General features: G+C 68.1%; 2 protein-coding genes across 2 annotated transcripts; both read right to left on the reverse strand.

The window, feature by feature from the left end:
- Positions 1 to 214: 214 nt before the first annotated feature.
- Positions 215 to 2,235, reverse strand: SERPINE1 (serpin family E member 1). Its single transcript, XM_054005711.1, has 5 exons — positions 2,155 to 2,235; positions 1,409 to 1,671; positions 940 to 1,173; positions 606 to 800; positions 215 to 441 (listed from the first exon to the last, which is right to left on the reverse strand). The coding sequence occupies exons 2-5, from the start codon at positions 1,668 to 1,670 to the stop codon at positions 239 to 241; spliced, it is 894 nt and encodes a 297-aa protein (XP_053861686.1). The 5' UTR covers position 1,671; positions 2,155 to 2,235; the 3' UTR covers positions 215 to 238.
- Positions 2,236 to 14,193: 11,958 nt separating this feature from the next.
- On the reverse strand, positions 14,194 to 17,845 carry TRIM56 (tripartite motif containing 56). The gene has a single exon (XM_054049466.1). It carries the CDS (start codon positions 17,604 to 17,606, stop codon positions 15,504 to 15,506), a length of 2,103 nt encoding a protein of 700 aa, XP_053905441.1. The 5' UTR covers positions 17,607 to 17,845; the 3' UTR covers positions 14,194 to 15,503.
- Positions 17,846 to 18,099: the final 254 nt, after the last annotated feature.

Raw genomic sequence — 18,099 nt, forward strand, 5'->3', positions numbered from 1 at the left:
TTCAGTGGGAGGGGAGAAACAGCTGCAACTCCCGTTGTCTGCCCCAGGGGTGTGGGCACTAAAACCCCATGAAGTACGATGTCAGCACCAGGGCTTCATCTAGTGCCCTGCTGCAGAAATAGAACCCAGTAGTCCTGGCTCCCAGCCCCCCAGCTCTAACCCCCCAGCCCCCGCTCGCCTCCCAGCGCCGGGGAGAGAACCCAGGAGTCCTGGCTTGAGGACAAGGGGGCGCGGGTTCTCACTTGGGAAGCACGAGCTGCCGGGGCACTCGGGTCATGTTCGTCTTCCACTTGCCCACCAGCTGGGCGTCGAGGACCCGGGTCAGGGCGGCCAGGGGCACCTCTCGGCGGTAGGGGGCGGCGATGAGCATGCTGAGCGTGTCCCCGTGGTACGGCAGCTCCACCACGTCGTAGTCCACTCGGTCCGGGGTGAGGAACTCGCCTGGGTGGAGCAGGGAGAGACGGGGTTAACAGGGCAGGCCCGCCCCCGGTCTGGGGGGGGGGGGGGGGTATGTGATTCTTCCCCCTTCCTTGGGGAGTGGAGGGACAGAGTTGGAGAGCCACCAACCACCATCTCCCCTGCCCCCAGCAGGAGGCGCCACTCACCGTAGTTGAACTTGGCCGTCTGCTCCATCATGGGCACCACCACACTGCTCCCGTCCGACTTGTGGAAGATGCGCTGGCGCGTGGCCGCCTCCGGGAAAGGCAGCTTCCAGAGCCCCTTGAAATACACAGCGTTCACCAGCACCAGGCGGGTCAGGTCATCCACGGTGCCCGGCCCCAGGAAGTCACTGATCATCCCTGGAACCATGGGTGGGGGGTGGTTTCAGAGGGCAATGGAACCCAGGAGTCCTGGCTCCCAGCCCCCCCTGCTCTAACCCACCAGCCCCCACTCCCCTCCCAGAGCCGGGGAGAGAACCCAGGAGTCCCAGCCGCTCACCGTGGGTGCTGTCCTTGACCCAGTCGTTGATGATGAAGCGAGCCCGCTCGCCCTCCGTGAAGTTGACCTGTTTGACGGTCTGGCGGAAGGCGCGGGCGAACGTCTTCATGAACCCAGGGGCCAGCCCCAGGTCACGCTGCACGAAGAGCGCATCGGCGACATCCACCTTGTCCTGATTCTTCGGGGCCGTCAGCTCCTTGCGCAGCCACCGCAGGGCCTGGGGGATGCCCCGCTCTGCAGGGGAGGCATGGCTTGTCAGGGCAACGAAGGGTTAATGCTATGAAGGGTCCCTTGCCCAGTGTGGAGACGTGGCAGAGCAGCGGGTTATCCAGGGACCCCTCGCCTGGCGCTGAGATGCAGCCACCTCTGGGGCAGGGCAGCTGGATACACAGGGGCCCACTAGCACCATGCTGAGGCATTTTGCCCAGCACTGACTGTTGGGGAAAGCGCCCCCTCCCCAGCCCCTTACCATGGACCCCGTACTCCATGGCTGCCTTGATCTGACTCCGACTCTCCCCGGCGGCCGCCATCTGCAGCATGGCCAGTACAGAGGCCACCCCAAAAGGGGAGAAGGCCACGTTACGATCCGGGGACACCTTGGCCACCTCCCGGAAAACCTTCACCCCAAAGTCGGCAGAGAGCTGGGCCACGCGGGAGCCGGTGGGGTGGCGCAGAGGGTCAGCCACACACAGGAGGGCCATGCCGGCCAGAACCACTAGTGGGAGCTGCATCCTAGAGGGAGAAGGCAGGAAGGGTTAGAAAAGAGCCCAGGAGTCCTGGCTCCCAGCCTGCCCCTGCTCTAACCACCAGCCCCCACTCCCCTCCCAGAGCCGGGGAGAGAACCCAGGAGTCCTGGCTCCCAGCCCGCCCCTGCTCTGACCACCAGCCCCCACTCCCCTCCCAGAGCCGGGGAGAGAACCCAGGAGTCCTGGCTCCCAGCCCGCCCCTGCTCTGACCCACCAGCCCTCACTCCCCTCCCAGAGCCGGGGTGGAATAGCAGCGCCCAATAGCACCTCTATCAGCCCCCCCACAAACAGCCTATGGCTCCCCCTAAGCCCCCCGCTGCAGTGGGGCAGCTCCCTCCCGCAGCCAGGGGCCCCCATCCCCGAAGCAGGGGCTCTCCAAGGGCGCACGCCCCGGGCCGGCTCCAGGGAGCCCAGAGCCCGGCCCCCGGGGGTGGGGGGGTGGCCGCTCCCCCCCATCCGCTGTCCTCACCTGGAGACGTGCCGGGCCCTGGAGGTTTGTGCCGAGCACCCGGCTCCCGCCGCCTTATATGCGCTCCCCGTGCGCCCAGGGCGCAGGAAACCGGGATGAACTCATCCCTCCGCACCCGCCTCCTCCTCCCTCTGCGGGGGGGACACTCCTCCGCGGCTGCAGTCCCCGGGTCCTAGCGCCTGCCTTCCTGTCGGGGGGGGGGAGAGGCAATGCGGGGGGGGGGTTGGGGTTCCTGTCCTGTCCCCCTCCCCTCTCCTCCCCAGGGGCGGTAGTGTCAGACGTGGCCCTGTGCCCCGAGGGGCTCACCGTGGGCCCCGGGCACCCCCCCCCACTGTTCTCACCAGGGGAGCGCGGTACCCCCAAGGTAAAGGGGGGGCTGAGTCCCTGTTGTTGCCCCCAGTGCACAGCGCCCCCTCCTGTTACCCCCCGTGCATATCCCCCCTTGCTGCCAGATCTGGCCCCTGGTACCCCCCGCCAGTCCTAGGCTGTGGGCTGTGTGTGTGTGTGTGTGTGTGTGTGTAGAGCTGGGGACGTTGCTATGGGGAAGCTCTGGAACAAAATAAACAAAAAGCCTGTCTCGGCAGTGTGTGTGTGTGCGCACGTGTCAGACAGGCCTGTTTTGGCATGGTGTGTGTTTGTGTTTGTGTTTGTGTATGTGTCAGACAGGCCTGTCTCAACAGGGTGTGCGTGTGTCAGACAGGCCTGTTTTGGCATGGGCTGTGTGTGTGTGTGTGTGTGTCAGACAGGCCTGTCTTGGCATGGGGTGTGTGAGAGAGACAGGCCTGTTTTGGCATGGGCTGTGTGTGTGTGTGTGTGTGTCAGACAGGCCTGTCTTGGCATGGGGTGTGTGAGAGAGACAGGCCTGTTTTGGCATGGGCTGTGTGTGTCAGACAGGCCTGTCTTGGCAGGGTGTGTCAGACAGGCCATGTCTGGGGGGGGGGGGGGAAGGGGTGTCTATCAGAAAGCTGTGTGTGGGAGGGGTGTGCACTGGGGCAGATGCAGTGTCTGCCTGGGGAGGTTCTGTGTGTGGGGTGAACGTCAGGGCCGTAGCAACAAAGAACGTGGCCCCCTCCGAACGGTGGCCCCCTCCGAACATATGTCTGGGTGGGGCCCCTTACAATGCAGAAACTGGAATGCGGTATTTATTTTGCCACTTTTAGGGGCCCCCTTCCTTGCGGGGCCCCCTCCGGTCGGAGGGTACAGAGGGCGCTCGCTACGCTTCTGGTGAACGTTTGTTTCTACGAGAGGATGTTCTCAGCATGTGAACTTGGGTGCAGAGGCGTGTCAGACAGGCCTGTGTGTGGCTGGGTGTCTCCGTGTGCGTGTGTGTGTGTATCTGGGTGTCTCTCTGTGTGTGTGTGTGGCTGGGTGTCTCCGTGTGCATGTGTGTGTGTATCTGGGTGTCTCTCTGTGTTTGTGTGTGGCTGGGTGTCTCCGTGTGTGTGTGTGGGGGGGGGGGGGGGGGGCTCTGGGTGTCCCAGCCCAGGGGCAGGGGGAAACAGGGTCCAGACGAAGGGGGCGGGGGGACTCATGGGAACATCCCCACATCCTTTCCCCCACCTTACAACCTCATCCTGCATGGCCCCCCTGCCCCAGTCCGAAGTCGCTCTGAGCTCCAATGGCCTCCCAGCTCTCCCCCTCCAGCTTAGCACCTGCAGGGACCCTGCCCCGCCCTGAATAGCGGGGGGGGGGGGGCTGTGAGCTTCAGGGGGTTTCCCCCCAAGGTAGCATCATGCCCCCTCCCACCGATCTGCCCCACTCCCCTGTCATGGATGAAACCGCTGTCCCCCTGATGACCCCCAGGATTCCCGCCCCCGTCCGCAGGGCTGATGTCAGACCCTGTGGGGTAACAGGGAGGCCGCCTGTGGCCACATTTCACAAAGGGGCCGGAAGGTTGGCAAAGACTGGGAGGAACACGGAGGGAGGGCGGGGGGGGGGGAAGCGGCCTGGGTGGTGTGGGGGACATGAACCGGGCAGGGGGCTGGGAGTCAGAGGGGCAGGACCCCTGTGGGGCGGGGGGGGGGGGCGTGACTCCCAGCTTCTATTTCTGCCCTTGGCTACAGCCCACTTCCAAAAATAGCCCTTGGTTTTCACTTCCCTGGATGAGAAACTCACAGCCTAGCCCCCCGTCCCCTCCAGGACACCTGGGTTTCACCAAGCTGGGTGGGGAGTGGGGTCTAGGGGTTAGAGCTGGGGGATTGGGGCTGGGAGCCAGGACTCCTGGGTTCTCTCCCTGGCGCTGGGAGGGGAGTGGGGGCTGGTGGTTAGAGCAGGGGGGACTGGGAGCCAGGACTCCTGGGTTCTCTCCCCGGCGCTGGGAGGGGAGTGGGGGCTGGTGGTTAGAGCAGGGGGGACTGGGAGCCAGGACTCCTGCGTTCTCTCCCCGGCTCTGGGAGGGGAGTGGGGGCTGGTGGTTAGAGCAGGGGGGGCTGGGAGCCAGGACTCCTGGGTTCTCTCCCCGGCTCTGGGAGGGGAGTGGGGGCTGGTGGTTAGAGCAGGGGGGGCTGGGAGCCAGGACTCCTGGGTTCTCTCCCTGGCTGCAGGAGGGGAGTGGGGCTGGGGGTCACTGACAGCAGCACGGGGGGCTGTGGGGGTGGGGGCACAGCAGGCCTCTGCACTCGAAGTCGGATCCCCATTTGCGGGGGCAGCTGGGGCCTTGGGGACCAGGCTGGATTCAAGATCCCCCTGGCAGCCAGCCACAGCCGCAGCAAGATGGGGACCAGCTGTGAGCGGCCCAGGGCTGGCGTGGGCAGCAGGCACGGGGCTTGCAGGCCTGAGTCACAGCTGTGGGGCGAGGCGGGGGTCAGAGACCCCCAAACCACAGCTCCGACCCACCCCACATCTGTACACAGCCCCGCCCTCGCCCCCACAGTGCAGCAGACAGAAGGGAGCCCTGTGCCTCCTATTTCTCAGTGGGCCCACGGGGGAGCCAGTCCCCAGGGCTCTCTGGGGGGCAGTGTGGAAGGGAGGGGTCCTGCCCCTCTGACTCCCACCCCCTGGAATAAGGCTGGAGATGGGGGCCCCCCGGGGTCAGAGCCGGGGCAGGGTGACTGGGAATTTGAGGGTTCCAGGGGCCGGCTCTAACTCAGGAGCTGGGGGCACAAGGCCCGGGGGCAGCCTGGGGCATGGAGCTGACCCCCCAGCTGCCCCCACCCCATAACAAACCTGGTGCTCCCCATTCTCTCAGTCTGGCAGACCCCCCCCCCACGCCTGCCCCTTGCTCCTGCCCCCCCAACCAGAACTGTGATGGATCCAGGGGTGGGGGGGGTGGCAAATGGTCAGCGCAGAGCTGGTCAGGGCGACTCTAAGTAAGATCCCACCAGAGGGAGAGGGAGAGAACCCAGGAGTCCTGCTCCCAGCCCCCCCCCCACGTTCTAACCCACCAGCCCCCAGTCCCCTCCTAGAGCTGGGGAGAGAACCCAGGAGTCCTGGCTCCCAGTCCCCCCAGCTCTAACCCACCAGCCCCCCCTCCCCTCCCAGAGCCGGGAGAGAACCCAGGAGTCCTGGCTCCCAGCCCCCCCTGCTCTAACCCACCAGTCCCCCTCCCCTCCCAGAGCCGGGGAGAGAACCCAGGAGTCCTGGCTCCCAGCCCCCGCTGCTCTGATCCACCAGCCCCCACTCCCCTCCCAGAGCCGGGGAGAGAACCCAGGAGTCCTGGCTCCCAGCCCCCCCTGCTCTAACCCACCAGCCCCCACTCCACTCCCAGAGCCGGGGAGAGAACCCAGGAGTCCTGGCTCCCAGCCCCCCCTGCTCTAACCCACCAGCCCCCACTCCCCTCCCAGAGCCGGGGAGAGAACCCAGGAGTCCTGGCTCCCAACCCCCCTCTGCTCTGACCCACCAGCCCCCACTCCCCTCCCAGAGCCGGGGAGAGAACCCAGGAGTCCTGGCTCCCAGCCCACCCTGCTCTAACCCACCAGCCCCCACTCCCCTCCCAGAGCCGGGGAGAGAACCCAGGAGTCCTGGCTCCCAGCCCCCCCTGCTCTAACCACCAGCCCCCACTCCCCTCCCAGAGCCGGGGAGAGAACCCAGGAGTCCTGGCTCCCAGCCCCCTAGAGGCTGAGGACTCTGTGTACGCTGGTGACTGGACGAGGGGGCGACCGGCAGAACATTCCATCCCAGCCACTCACCAGCCAGACCCCCCGGCCAGGGTCTCCCCACAGTGACCAGGGGCTGAGCCGGCATTCCTGACCCACGCGCTCAGAGCCTGGGCCTGGGCCGGGAGCTAGTGGTTAGAGCAGGGGGGTCTGGGAGCCAGGACTCCTGGGTTCTCTCCCCGGCTCTGGGAGGGGAGTGGGGGCTGGTGGTTAGAGCAGGGGGCTGGGAGCCAGGACTCCTGGGTTCTCTTCTGGCTTTGGGAGGGGAGTGGGGGCTGGTGGTTAGAGCAGGGGGCTGGGAGCCAGGACTCCTGGGTTCTCTTCTGGCTTTGGGAGGGGAGTGGGGGTTGGTGGGTTAGAGCAGGGGGGGCTGGGAGCCAGGACTCCTGGGTTCCCTCCCCGGCTCTGGGAGGGGAGGGGGGCTGGTGGGTTAGAGCAGGGAGGTCTGGGAGCCAGGACTCCTGGGTTCTCTCCCCGGCTCTGGGAGGGCAGTGGGGGCTGGTGGGTTAGACCAGGGGGAGCTGGGAGCCAGGACTACTGGGTTCTCTCCCTGGCTCTGGGAGGGGAGGGGGGCTGGTGGGTTAGAGCAGTGGGGGCTGGGAGCCAGGACTCCTGGGTTCTCTCCCTGGCTCTGTGAGGGGTGTGGGGGCTGGTGGGTTAGAGCAGGGGGGGCTGGGAGCCAGGACTCCTGGGTTCTCTCCTGGCTCTGGGAGGGGAGTGGGGGCCCATAGTTAGTGCCAGGAGTGGCTCTGGGGCTGGGCTGGATCCACCCCCAAACCCCAGAGCTATTTCCGCTCTGACGGTGCTGGGCGGGGGGTGCATTGGAATCCCTTGAACATCAAGAACTGTCCATGTGCCCGGGAACATGTTTTGGGAGCTAAAAATAGGCGGTGAGGCCGTTCCATCGGGGCCAGGCTGCAGCGGGACCCACGGAGCCAGTGACCCATTCCTTGTCCTCCCCAGCCAGCCTGGCCCCCAGCCTGGGGCCGATCAGAGCCGGCACCCCCTGGAGGACACCGCAGGCCAGCCCTGGTCCGTGGGGTTCCCCTTTGGTAACCACGGAAGTGGCCAGGAAGCTGGGGGGGAGGTGGGGGAGGAAACAGGTGATGTGGGGCATGCGCTGGGGGGAGGACACCGACCCGGAAAAAACAGCTCCCGCGGCCCGGAGATGCTGACCCATAGCAGCCCCCCCCCCCCAGGCAGCTGGCCCGGGCGGGGATTCCTAGCCTGGCGTTCCCTGGAGGCGGGGGGAAGTCTGGAACCGGCTTCTGGGAAACCACTGAGCGGTTAGCCAGGCCGGGCTTGTGGTGGGTGGCGGGGGTGAGTGGGGTCAAGGGGGTCACTGGGGGGCAGCAGGGTCAGGGTGGAGCTGGGAAGGGGGTGCTGCTGGAGCAGCAAGGATGGGGAGTCGGGGGGGTAAGGCCAACCGGGACACCTCTGGGGGGCCAGGAGGAGGGTCTGCAAACACGTGCCCCCCGACTGCCCTGACAGCACCCCCTATTCCCAGATACCCCATGTCCCCACAACTCCCCAGCCGGGCTCCCGCCCCCCTGCCCCAGGGCGTGGGGCCAGCCGGATCCGTGGGGCTGTTTACCCAGCCGGGGAGTCAGGCTCCGTGGGCAGGGCTGGCAGGTCAATATTGATCTAGAGGGCGAGCCTGGCGCAGTCCCCGGGGATGGGGGCAGGGGCCCAGACACCCATACGGCAGGGCCAGGGCCTCGGGGGGGCGGGGAGCAGTGGGGTGGGAGCCAGGACTCCTGGGTTCTCCCCTGGCTGCTGGGGGGAGGGGGTTAGTTCGCCCCCACACTTTCCCTGCACACTCAGGCGGATGAGCCAGCTGTTACTCACGGCGGCTCCGGGCGCCCGTGGTCTCGCCTCCACTCACGACCACATCACCCGCCGCTGCCAGACGGAGCCTGGGGGGGCCCCAGGCCCGGAGGGAGTCTCACAGCGGGCGTGGGAGTCTGCACCCCCGTTCCTGTCCCCTGGGTCTGTGCAGTGCCTGGCGCAACGGGGCCCCGATCCCACCTGGGTCTGGGCGGTGCCCGGCCCCACGAAGCCCCGATCCCACCTGGGTCAGGGCGGTGCCCAGCACCACGGAGCCCTGATCCCACCTGGGTCTGGGCAGCACCCGGCCCCACAGGGCCCTGATCTCACCTGGGTCTGGGCGGTGCCCAGCCCCACGAAGCCCCAATCTCACCTGGGTCTGGGCAGCACCTGGCACCACGGAGCCCTGATCCCACCTGGGTCTGGGCAGTGCCCGGCCCCACGAAGTCCCGATCTCACCTGGGTCTGGGCAGTACCCGGCACCACGGAGGCCCGATCCCACCTGGGTCTGGGCAGTGCCCGGCCCCACGAAGTCCCGATCTCACCTGGGTCTGGGCAGCACCCGGCCCCACGAAGCCCCGATCTCACCTGGGTCTGGGCAGTGCCCGGCCCCACGAAGCCCCGATCCCACTTGGGTCTGGGCGGTGCCCAGCACCACGGAGCCCTGATCCCACCTGGGTCTGGGCAGCACCCGGCCCCACAGGGCCCTGATCTCACCTGGGTCTGGGCGGTGCCCAGCCCCACGAAGCCCCAATCTCACCTGGGTCTGGGCAGCACCTGGCACCACGGAGCCCTGATCCCACCTGGGTCTGGGCAGCACCCGGCACCACGGAGGCCCGATCCCACCTGGGTCTGGGCAGTGCCCGGCCCCACGAAGTCCCGATCTCACCTGGGTCTGGGCAGCACCCGGCACCACGGAGGCCCGATCCCACCTGGGTCTGGGCAGTGCCCGGCCCCACGAAGTCCCGATCTCACCTGGGTCTGGGCAGCACCCGGCACCACGGAGCCCTGATCCCACCTGGGTCTGGGCAGAGCCCGGCCCCACGAAGTCCCGATCTCACCTGGGTCTGGGCAGTGCCCAGCCCCATGGGGCCCCGATCTCACCTGGGTCTGGGCAGCACCCGGCACCACGGAGCCCCGATCTCACCTGGGTCTGGGCAGCACCCGGCACCACGGAGCCCTCATCCCACCTGGGTCTGGGCAGCACCCGGCCCCACAGGGCCCCGATCTCACCTGGGTCTGGGCGGTGCCCAGCCCCACGAAGCCCCAATCTCACCTGGGTCTGGGCAGCACCTGGCACCACGGAGCCCTGATCCCACCTGGGTCTGGGCAGCCCCCGGCACCACGGAGGCCCGATCCCACCTGGGTCTGGGCAGTGCCCGGCCCCACGAAGTCCCGATCTCACCTGGGTCTGGGCAGTGCCCAGCCCCATGGGGCCCCGATCTCACCTGGGTCTGGGCAGCACCCGGCACCACGGAGCCCCGATCTCACCTGGGTCTGGGCGGTGCCCAGCCCCACGAAGCCCCAATCTCACCTGGGTCTGGGCAGCACCCGGTGCCCAGCCCCACGAAGCCCCAATCTCACCTGGGTCTGGGCAGCACCCGGCACCACGGAGCCCTGATCCCACCTGGGTCTGGGCAGCACCCGGCACCACGGAGGCCCGATCCCACCTGGGTCTGGGCAGTGCCCGGCCCCACGAAGTCCCGATCTCACCTGGGTCTGGGCAGCACCCGGCACCACAGAGCCCTGATCCCACCTGGGTCTGGGCAGTGCCCGGCCCCACGAAGTCCCGATCTCACCTGGGTCTGGGCAGTGCCCAGCCCCATGGGGCCCCGATCTCACCTGGGTCTGGGCAGCACCCGGCACCACGGAGCCCCGATCTCACCTGGGTCTGGGCAGCACCCGGCACCACGGAGCCCTGATCCCACCTGGGTCTGGGCAGCACCCGGCACCACGGAGCCCCGATCTCACCTGGGTCTGGGCGGTGCCCAGCCCCATGGGGCCCCGATTTCGGATGGCTCTGGGCAGTGCCCGGCACCACGGAGCCCCGATCCCACCTGGGTCTGGGCGGTGCCCGGCCCCACGAAGCCCCGATCTCACCTGGGTCTGGGCAGCACCCGGCCCCACGGAGCCCCAATCTCACCTGGGTCTGGGCAGCACCCGGCACCACGGAGCCCCGATCCCACCTGGGTCTGGGCAGCACCCGGCACCACGGAGCCCCGATCCCACCTGGGTCTGGGCGGTGCCCGGCCCCATGGGGCCCCGATCTCACCTAGGTCTGGGCAGTGCCCGGCCCCACAGGTCCATGATCTTGGCTGGGTCTGGGCAGTGCCCGGCACCACGGAGCCCCGATCCCACCTGGGTCTGGGCAGTGCCCGGCCCCATGGGGCCCTGATCTTGGTTGGGTCTGGGCAGTGCCCGGCACCACGGAGCCCCGATCCCACCTGGGTCTGGGCGGTGCCCGGCCCCATGGGGCCCCGATCTCACCTAGGTCTGGGCAGTGCCCGGCCCCACAGGGCCCTGATCTCACCTGGGTCTGGGAGGCGCCCGGTCCCACGGAGCCCCGATCTCGGCCAGGTCTGGGAGGCGCCCGGTCCCATGGGGTCCCGAGCCATGGGGCCAGATGGGAGCTGGCGCCCCCTAGAGGGGACAGGCCCTTGCCTCATTGGCGCGGCGTGAATCAGAATGAAATTCCCCGTGAGGGGCTGGGTGGGAATTCCCGGCGCAGGGATGGGTCACGTCATGGGCGCGCGGTTCCCGACTCAGCGCCCCCCACTCCCCGTTAGCTCATCTCCCGGCCAGACACCGACCCTGGTTTCCTCTCCCCGGTGGAGACGCTTCCTGCCGGGCACCGCGCCAGAGCCAGACGCTGGGAGCCGCCAGCGGCCTTTCCCCCAGAACCCAGGTGTCCTGGGGGGCAGGGACAGAGGGACCACGGCACCCGTGGAGTTTGCACCCTCCGGCTCCAAGGGGGCGTCTCCAGTCCCGGGTGTGTTCCCCAAATCTGCAGCTCCCGCAGTCACGGGAACCGGGCCTCGCTCCGCGGTCAGACAGAGAGGCCCTGTGTCGCCCCGCGCGGCGCGGGGAAAAGCTGGGGCACATGGCGCCGAGATCGGGGAGCGTGTGTGGGGGGGTTGTCACACCCAAATCCTTCAGCGGGGCGGGGTTTGGGGGTCAGAAATTGTCCTTAAAAATCGCTGGGGTTTTGTCCCCCTAACTCTGATGCGTTGGGGTTTGGGTTTGGGCACCGCGACGTTTGCAGCAGAAACCCAGTATTTTGGGGCCAAAATGCTCCTGAAAGCTCTGCTCCCCCCGCCCCCCCGAGCAGGGGGTCTGTCCCTGGCGGGGGACCAGCGCCCAAGGGAGTCACGGAGTGGGCTGCTCTGTGCCGAGGGGCCACGCCGGGGGGCAGGCGGGGCGGGGGGGGGGGCACGTGCCTGTCCAGGAGCCTTGGGGCGGGGTTGGCCCGTCACAGATAGACGGACGTCCAGATGGCCCTGGGCACAGAGACAGAGCCCCACAAACCTCCACCCCCCATCTCCCCACCCTTCCCTGCCCCACATCCCTCCTCCACCCCAGCCCCTTCCCTGGGCCCCTCCCAGCACGTGGCCCCCAACGTGACCCAGGCACAGGGGCAGAGGCCAGGCCCACACTCGGCTCCCAGCTGCTGAGTCACGTCCCCCGGAGCCGAGTGCGAGGCGGGGGCTGAGTCACGGTTCCCAGCGCGGGCCAATGCCAGGCTCAGCTGGGCAGGGTGGGGCGCCTGCCCCCTGAACCCCCCCTGAACCCCCCGAGCCCCCCACTCCCCCAAACTCCCCTCCTGAGTCCACTAAACCTATTGCCCCCTGCACCTCCTGCCCCCTGCCCCTTTCCTGAGCCCCCCACCCCTGAACTCCCCTCCCCCAGAACCTCCTGCTCCCTGCCCCTTTCCTGAGCCCCCCACCCCCGAACTCCCCTCCCCCAGAACCTCCTGCCCCCGCCTCCTGAGCCCCCCTGAACCTCCTGAGCCCCCCGAACCTCCTCCCCCTGAAACTCCTGCCCCCTCCTGAGCCCCCCACCCCCCGAACCCTCCTCCTGAGCCCCCCGAACCTCCTGCCCCCTGCCCCCCCCTGATCCCCCCACCCCTGAACCTCCCTCCTGAGCCCCTGAACCCCCCTCCTGACCCCCACAGAGCCTCCCACCCCCGAACCCCCCTCCTGAGCCCCCCGAACCCTCCTGCCCCCTCCTGAGCCCCCCACCCCCGAACTCCCCTCCCCCAGAACCTCCTGAGCGCCCCGAACCTCCTCCCCCTGAACCTCCTGTCCCCGCCTCCTCCTGCCGCCTGAGCCGCCCACCCCCCCGAACTCCCCTCCTGAGCCCCCAGAACCCTCCTCCCCCTGAACCTCCTGCCCCCTCCTGAGCCGCCCACCCCCCCGAACTCCCCTCCTGAGCCCCCAGAACCCTCCTCCCCCTGAACCTCCTGCCCCCTCCTGAGCCGCCCACCCCCCCGAACTCCCCTCCTGAGCCCCCCGAACCCTCCTCCCCCCGAACCTCCTGCCCCCTCCTAAGCCCCCCTGAACCTCCTGAGCCTCCCACCCCCCTAACCTCCCTCCTGAGTCCCCAGAACCCTCCTCCCCCTGCCCCCTCCTAAGCCCCCCACCCCCCCGAACCTCCCTCCTGACCCCACCAGAGCCTCCCACCCCCCGAACCGCCCTCCAGAGCTCCCCAAACCCTTCTCCCCCTGAACCCCCTGCCCCCTCCTGAGTTCCCCTGAACCTCCTGCCCCCTGAACCCCCCTCCTGAGCCCCCCGAACCCTCCTCCCCCGGAACCTCCTGCCCCCTGCCCCCTCCTGAGACCCCCACCCCCCGAACCCCCCTCCTGACCCCCTGAACCTCCTGTCCGCTGCCTCCTCCTGAGCCTCCCACCCCCCGAACTCCCCTCCTGAGCCCCCCAAACCCTCCTCCCCCCGAACCTCCTGCCCCCTCCTGAGTTCCCCTGAACCTCCTGCCCCTGAACCCCCCTCCTGAGCCCCCCTGAGCCCCCCACCCCCCAAACTCCCCTCCCCAGAACCTACTGCCCCCGCCTCCTGAGCCCCCCTGAACCTCCTGAGCCTCCCACCCCCCCAGAGTCCCCCGAACCCTCCTCCCCCTGCCCCCTCCTAAGCCCCACAGCCCCCCGAACCCCGCTCCTGAGCCCCCAGAGCCCTCCTCCCCCCGAAACTCCTGCCCCCTGCCCCCTCCTGAGCCCCCCAAACTCCCCTCCCCCTGAACCTCCTGCCCCTGCCTCCTCCTGAGCCCCCACCCCCCGAATCTCCCTCCTGAGCCCCACAGAGCCCCCCACCCCCCGAACTCCCCTCCTGAGCCCCCCGAACCCACCTCCCCCCGAACCTCCTGCCCCCTGCCCCCTCCTGAGCCCCCCAAACTCCCCTCCCCCTGAACCTCCTGCCCCTCCCTCCTGAGCCCCCCGAACCTCCTCCCCCTGAACCTCCTGCCCCCGGCCCACTCCAGAGCCTCCTACCCCGTGAACCCCCCCGACCCTCCCACCCCCCGAACCTCCCTCCTGACCCCCCTGAGCCCCCCACCCCCCGAACCTCCCTCCTGAGCCCCTGAACCCCCCTCCTGACCCCCACAGAGCCTCCCACCCCCCGAACCTCCCTCCTGACCCCCACAGAGCCCCCCACCCCCGATCCCCCCTCCTGAGCCCCCAAAGCTCCCACCCCCTGAACCTCCTGCCCCCTCCTGAGCTCCTCACCCCCTGAACCCCCCTCCTGAGCCCCCCGAACCTCCTGCCCCCTGCTGAGCCCCCCTGCCCCCTGCTGAGCTCTCCTGCCCCCTCCCAAGACCCCTGCCCTACTCCCTGCAGCCCAGCCCCTCAATTGCCCCCCATAAAGTCCCAAGCTCTCTGCCCCCTTGTGGCCTGAGCCCAGCCCCCGCAACTGACCCTCCACCCCCCCGGCCCCCAACCTGCTCCCTACAGCCTGTCGCCCCTCTCCCCTTGTGGCCTGATCCCACCCCCCAGCTGATCTCCTGCCCCCTGCTGGCCCCCCACCCGCCCCCAGCACAGAGTCACCAGCTCCACAATAAAATCCATCTCTTTATTGGTGAGTCGTTCTGGTTTTACACCGCGAGACACAGGGCGGGTGGGACAGACAGACAGCCCCCCTGCCCGCCATCGGTGCCCCCCTCCGAGACCCAGCCGCAGCGGGGCAACTCCCCCTGCCCCGGCCAAGCCCCTCACACCCAGCCCCACTAGACGCCACCGCTTCAGGGCACCAGGGGGCGGGTGCCAGGACCCCAGCCCTCGCGGGGGGGGGGTTGCCCGGGGTTTGGGGGTCTTCCCTGATAGCCCCCGAGGCAGGAACCTCGGTGGGGGGATCTGCCCTGGATGACATGGGGCGGGGGTCAGGGCACGGTCTATGGCACGGGGACCCGGGGGGTGGGGAGAAAGTGGGCTGGGCTGAGGGGGCAAGGATGGGGGTCTGCCCCCCCACCTCCTTTCCTGGGACCCTGCCCAGAAAAATGCCAGGCTGAGCCAGGAGGGGGCACTGTGCCGTCCCGGAGCCACAAACCAGCCTGGCATGCGCACAACAGGGCAATCCCTCGCACACTCAGCCTCAAGCACGGCACAGACGGGTGCACGCTCAGTGCACATTCACACATGTGTGCTCACACTGAAACTAACACACTCATTGCAGACACACAGACACTCCTCAAATACTCCCACTCACAGATCACACAGACACACTAATGCACTGACACACACAAACATACACACTAATGCACGCACTAATACACACACTAATGCACACACAAACACACACTGACACACACACACTAATGCATACAAACACACACACTGTCACACACACACTAATGCATACAAACACACACACACACGAATGCATGCACTAACACACACAAACACACACTAATGCATGTACACACAAAAACATGAATGCATGCACAACCACACACACACTAATGCATGCACTAACACACACACTAACACACACAAACACACTAATGCACATACTGACACAAACACTAATGCTCGCAATGACACACACAAATACACACACTAATGCATGAACTAACACACAAACACACACAAACACATGCACTGATACACACAAATGCACTCACTGAGACACACACACACTAATGGATGCATTGACACACACACACAAACACACGAATGCACGCACTAACACACACTAATGCACACACTGACACACACACTAATGCACACAATGACACACACAAACACACACACTAATGCATGCACTAGCACACAAACACACAGAAACACATGCACTGATACACACACAAATGCACACACTGACACACACACACACACACACACACACAAATGCATGCACCAACACAAACTAATGCACACATCCACACACACACTCTTCTGAGCTCCCCCGTCCCCGTGCTCCCCCCCGCTCACTGACCCGGGTACTGGATGCGGAAGATGTGGACGGTGCCATCGCTCAGTGCCACAGTGAAGTGCCCGTCCCCGGTGACGGTGGCCACCCGGGCTCTCTCGATGCCGTGCCGGGTGGTGAGGAAGGGCCCCAGCGCCTCCCCGCCTGGCCCGAACACCATCACCTTGTTCAGCTCCCGCAAGGCCACGTAGAAATGGCCCCTGTCGTCGGCGCAGACTGCCCCTGGCTGGCACCGCTCCAGGCGCTCCTCGCCCAGCTCCGCCAGCAGCTGCCCATGCCCGTCAAACGCCACCACGCTGCGCCGGTGCCAGTCCGAGGCCACGTAGCGCCCGTGCCGCCCGGCCACGAACACCATGGCTAGACGGTCGTGCCCGTCCGGGAAAATCTTCTCCACCAGCTCCCCCCGGGCGTCGTAGACCTCCAGGTGCCCTGCGACGCTCACCGCTACGGCGTCGCCCCCCTCAGCCGCCGGTGTGACGGCATGGCTGGCCTGGGTGGGGCGCAGGGCCTTCTGCCAGACCAGGGTGCCGTCCCGCTCCGCCAGGTAGAGCCGGGACCCAGTGGTGTAGGCCACCCGGCTGCCCACAGCCGCCACACTGCAGGGGGCCACGCCGCCATGCACTGGGACGGCGCCCCGGAAGTCCCCCTGTAGTGAGAAGCGCTTGAGGCTGCGGTTCTCCTCGTCGGCCAGGAGCAGCTCCCTGGGGCCCAGGGAGCAAAGCCCCGTGATCCGGGGCCGATGCTTGTCCCCGGGGACCCGCACCGAGAAGCTGCAGGAGAAGCGGGCGGTGGGGGGCGGCCGGCACGACGGTGGATCTGGGGCAGGGGCCGGCAGCTCCGGGGCAGAGGCTGGCGGCTCCGGGGCAGCGGCCGGCGGCTCCAGGGCAGAGGCTGGCGGCTCCGGGGAAGGGGCCAGCAGCTCCAGGGCAGAGGCCGGTGGCTCCGAGGAAGGGGCCGGCGGCTCCAGGGAAGGGGCGTCATGCTGGGCCATGTCCTGCCCTCGGCCCTCCGGCTCAGCCTCGCCCAGGTCCAGCTGGAAGAGGCTGTTCAGGTTCTGGAGATCGGCGCGGACGACCAGCCGGGGGCGTGGCCCTCCGAGCGGCTCCCAGCGGAAGCCCCGGAGCCGGCCGAGCCGCTGGGTGATCAAGACCTCCAGTGAGACGATCTCCACTGGCCGGCCCAGGGCCAGCACCTTGCGGGCAACGTCGGCCGTGCCGTGGGCCAGCTGCTCCTGCAGCTCCAGCTCGGTCCGGAGCAGGCCGGCCGCCTTCTCGCGCCCTTCCATGTGGCGCCGCAGGGCGGCCAGCACCTCCTCCTGCTGGGCCAGCAGGCGCTGGGCCGCGTCAGCGCAGGCGCACTTCACCACGTCCCGCAGGCCGGCTTCGTGCCGCCGCAGCTGCTCCAGCTCCTCCTCCAGCGCCGCCCGCCCCTGGGCCACCCGCCCCGCCATCTCCTCCACGCCGGCCAGCAGCTCGGCCACCAGGGGCCGCCGGGCCTCGGCCGCCTCCTCCAGCGTCTCGCAGGGGTGCTCCAGGTGCGGGCCCAGCCGGCACTCTCGGCAGATGGGGCCGGCGCAGGGCCGGCAGAGGAAGCGCAGCTCCTCGGCGGGGTGCTCGGGGCACCGCACGGCCTGGCGCTGCCGGATCTCCTCGTCGTGCTCCCCGGAGAGGTAGCCCTGCAGGCTCACCAGCCGGTGGGCGTGGGTGAGCCGGGAGCAGCGGTGCCCAGCGGCGCAGGCCTGGCACAGGCTGTCGGCACAGTCCAGGCAGTGGGAGACGGCCGGGCGGCCGTCCCCCTGCCCGATCAGCGGGCACAGGGCGCAGGTCAGCCCCGCCTCACCCACCGGCCGCACCAGCTCCAGCAGCCCATTGACAAAGAAGTTGGTCTTGAGGCCGGTCACTCCCTGCGGCAGGGACACGTCCTCCCGGCACTCGGGGCACCGCAGCCCCGGCCCGTCGCCCAGCAGCCCCTCCAGGCAGCCCTGGCAGTAGGTGTGCAGGCAGGGCAGGATCTTGGGCCGGCGCAGCCGCTCCAGACAGATGGGGCAGGTCAGGAAATCGGTGGCGATCACGTCCGAGAGGGATGGGGCGTCCGAGGCCATGACGCCACGGCAAGGGGGGCGGGGGTCGTACCCGCGGGGCCCAGACACCAGCAGAGAGACAGCGGCAGAGAGTCTGCTGGAAGCACCTAGGATGGGTAAAGGGAGGTTACGGGACTCGGAACCAGGGCTCCTGGGTTCTCTCCTCAGCTCTGGGAGGGGAGTGGGGGCTGGTGGGTTAGAGCAGGGGGGGCTGGGAGCCAGGACTCCTGGGTTCTCTCCCCAGCTCTGGGAGGGGAGTGGGGGCTGGTGGGTTAGAGCGCGGGGGGGGGGGGGGGGGGGGCTGGGAGCCAGGACTCCTGGGTTCTCTCCCCGGCTCTGGGAGAGGAGTGGGGGTTGGTGGGTTAGAGCAAGGGGGGCTGGGAGCCAGGACTCCTGGGTTCTCTCCCCGGCTCTGGGAGGGGAGTGGGGGCTGTTGGGTGCAGCAGAGGCTCCAGCTCTGTTTGCAGTGGGGTGGGGTGGGGTGTGTCGGGGGGAGCCCTGGGGGAGATGCGGC

Source organism: Malaclemys terrapin, chromosome 15 (assembly GCF_027887155.1).
Source record: "Malaclemys terrapin pileata isolate rMalTer1 chromosome 15, rMalTer1.hap1, whole genome shotgun sequence".
Classification (NCBI taxonomy): Eukaryota; Metazoa; Chordata; order Testudines; family Emydidae; genus Malaclemys; species Malaclemys terrapin.

Coding starts and splice junctions, on each gene's coding strand:
- SERPINE1 (XM_054005711.1), bottom strand. CDS start 1,670: ATGCAGCTCCCACTAGTGGTTCTGGCCGGCATGGCCCTCCTGTGTGTG. Junction 1,174..1,408: donor CATGGAGTACGGGGTCCATG/GTAAGGGGCTGG, acceptor CCTCCCCTGCAG/AGCGGGGCATCCCCCAGGCC. Junction 801..939: donor GGTCAAGGACAGCACCCACG/GTGAGCGGCTGG, acceptor CCATGGTTCCAG/GGATGATCAGTGACTTCCTG.
- TRIM56 (XM_054049466.1), bottom strand. CDS start 17,606: ATGGCCTCGGACGCCCCATCCCTCTCGGACGTGATCGCCACCGATTTC.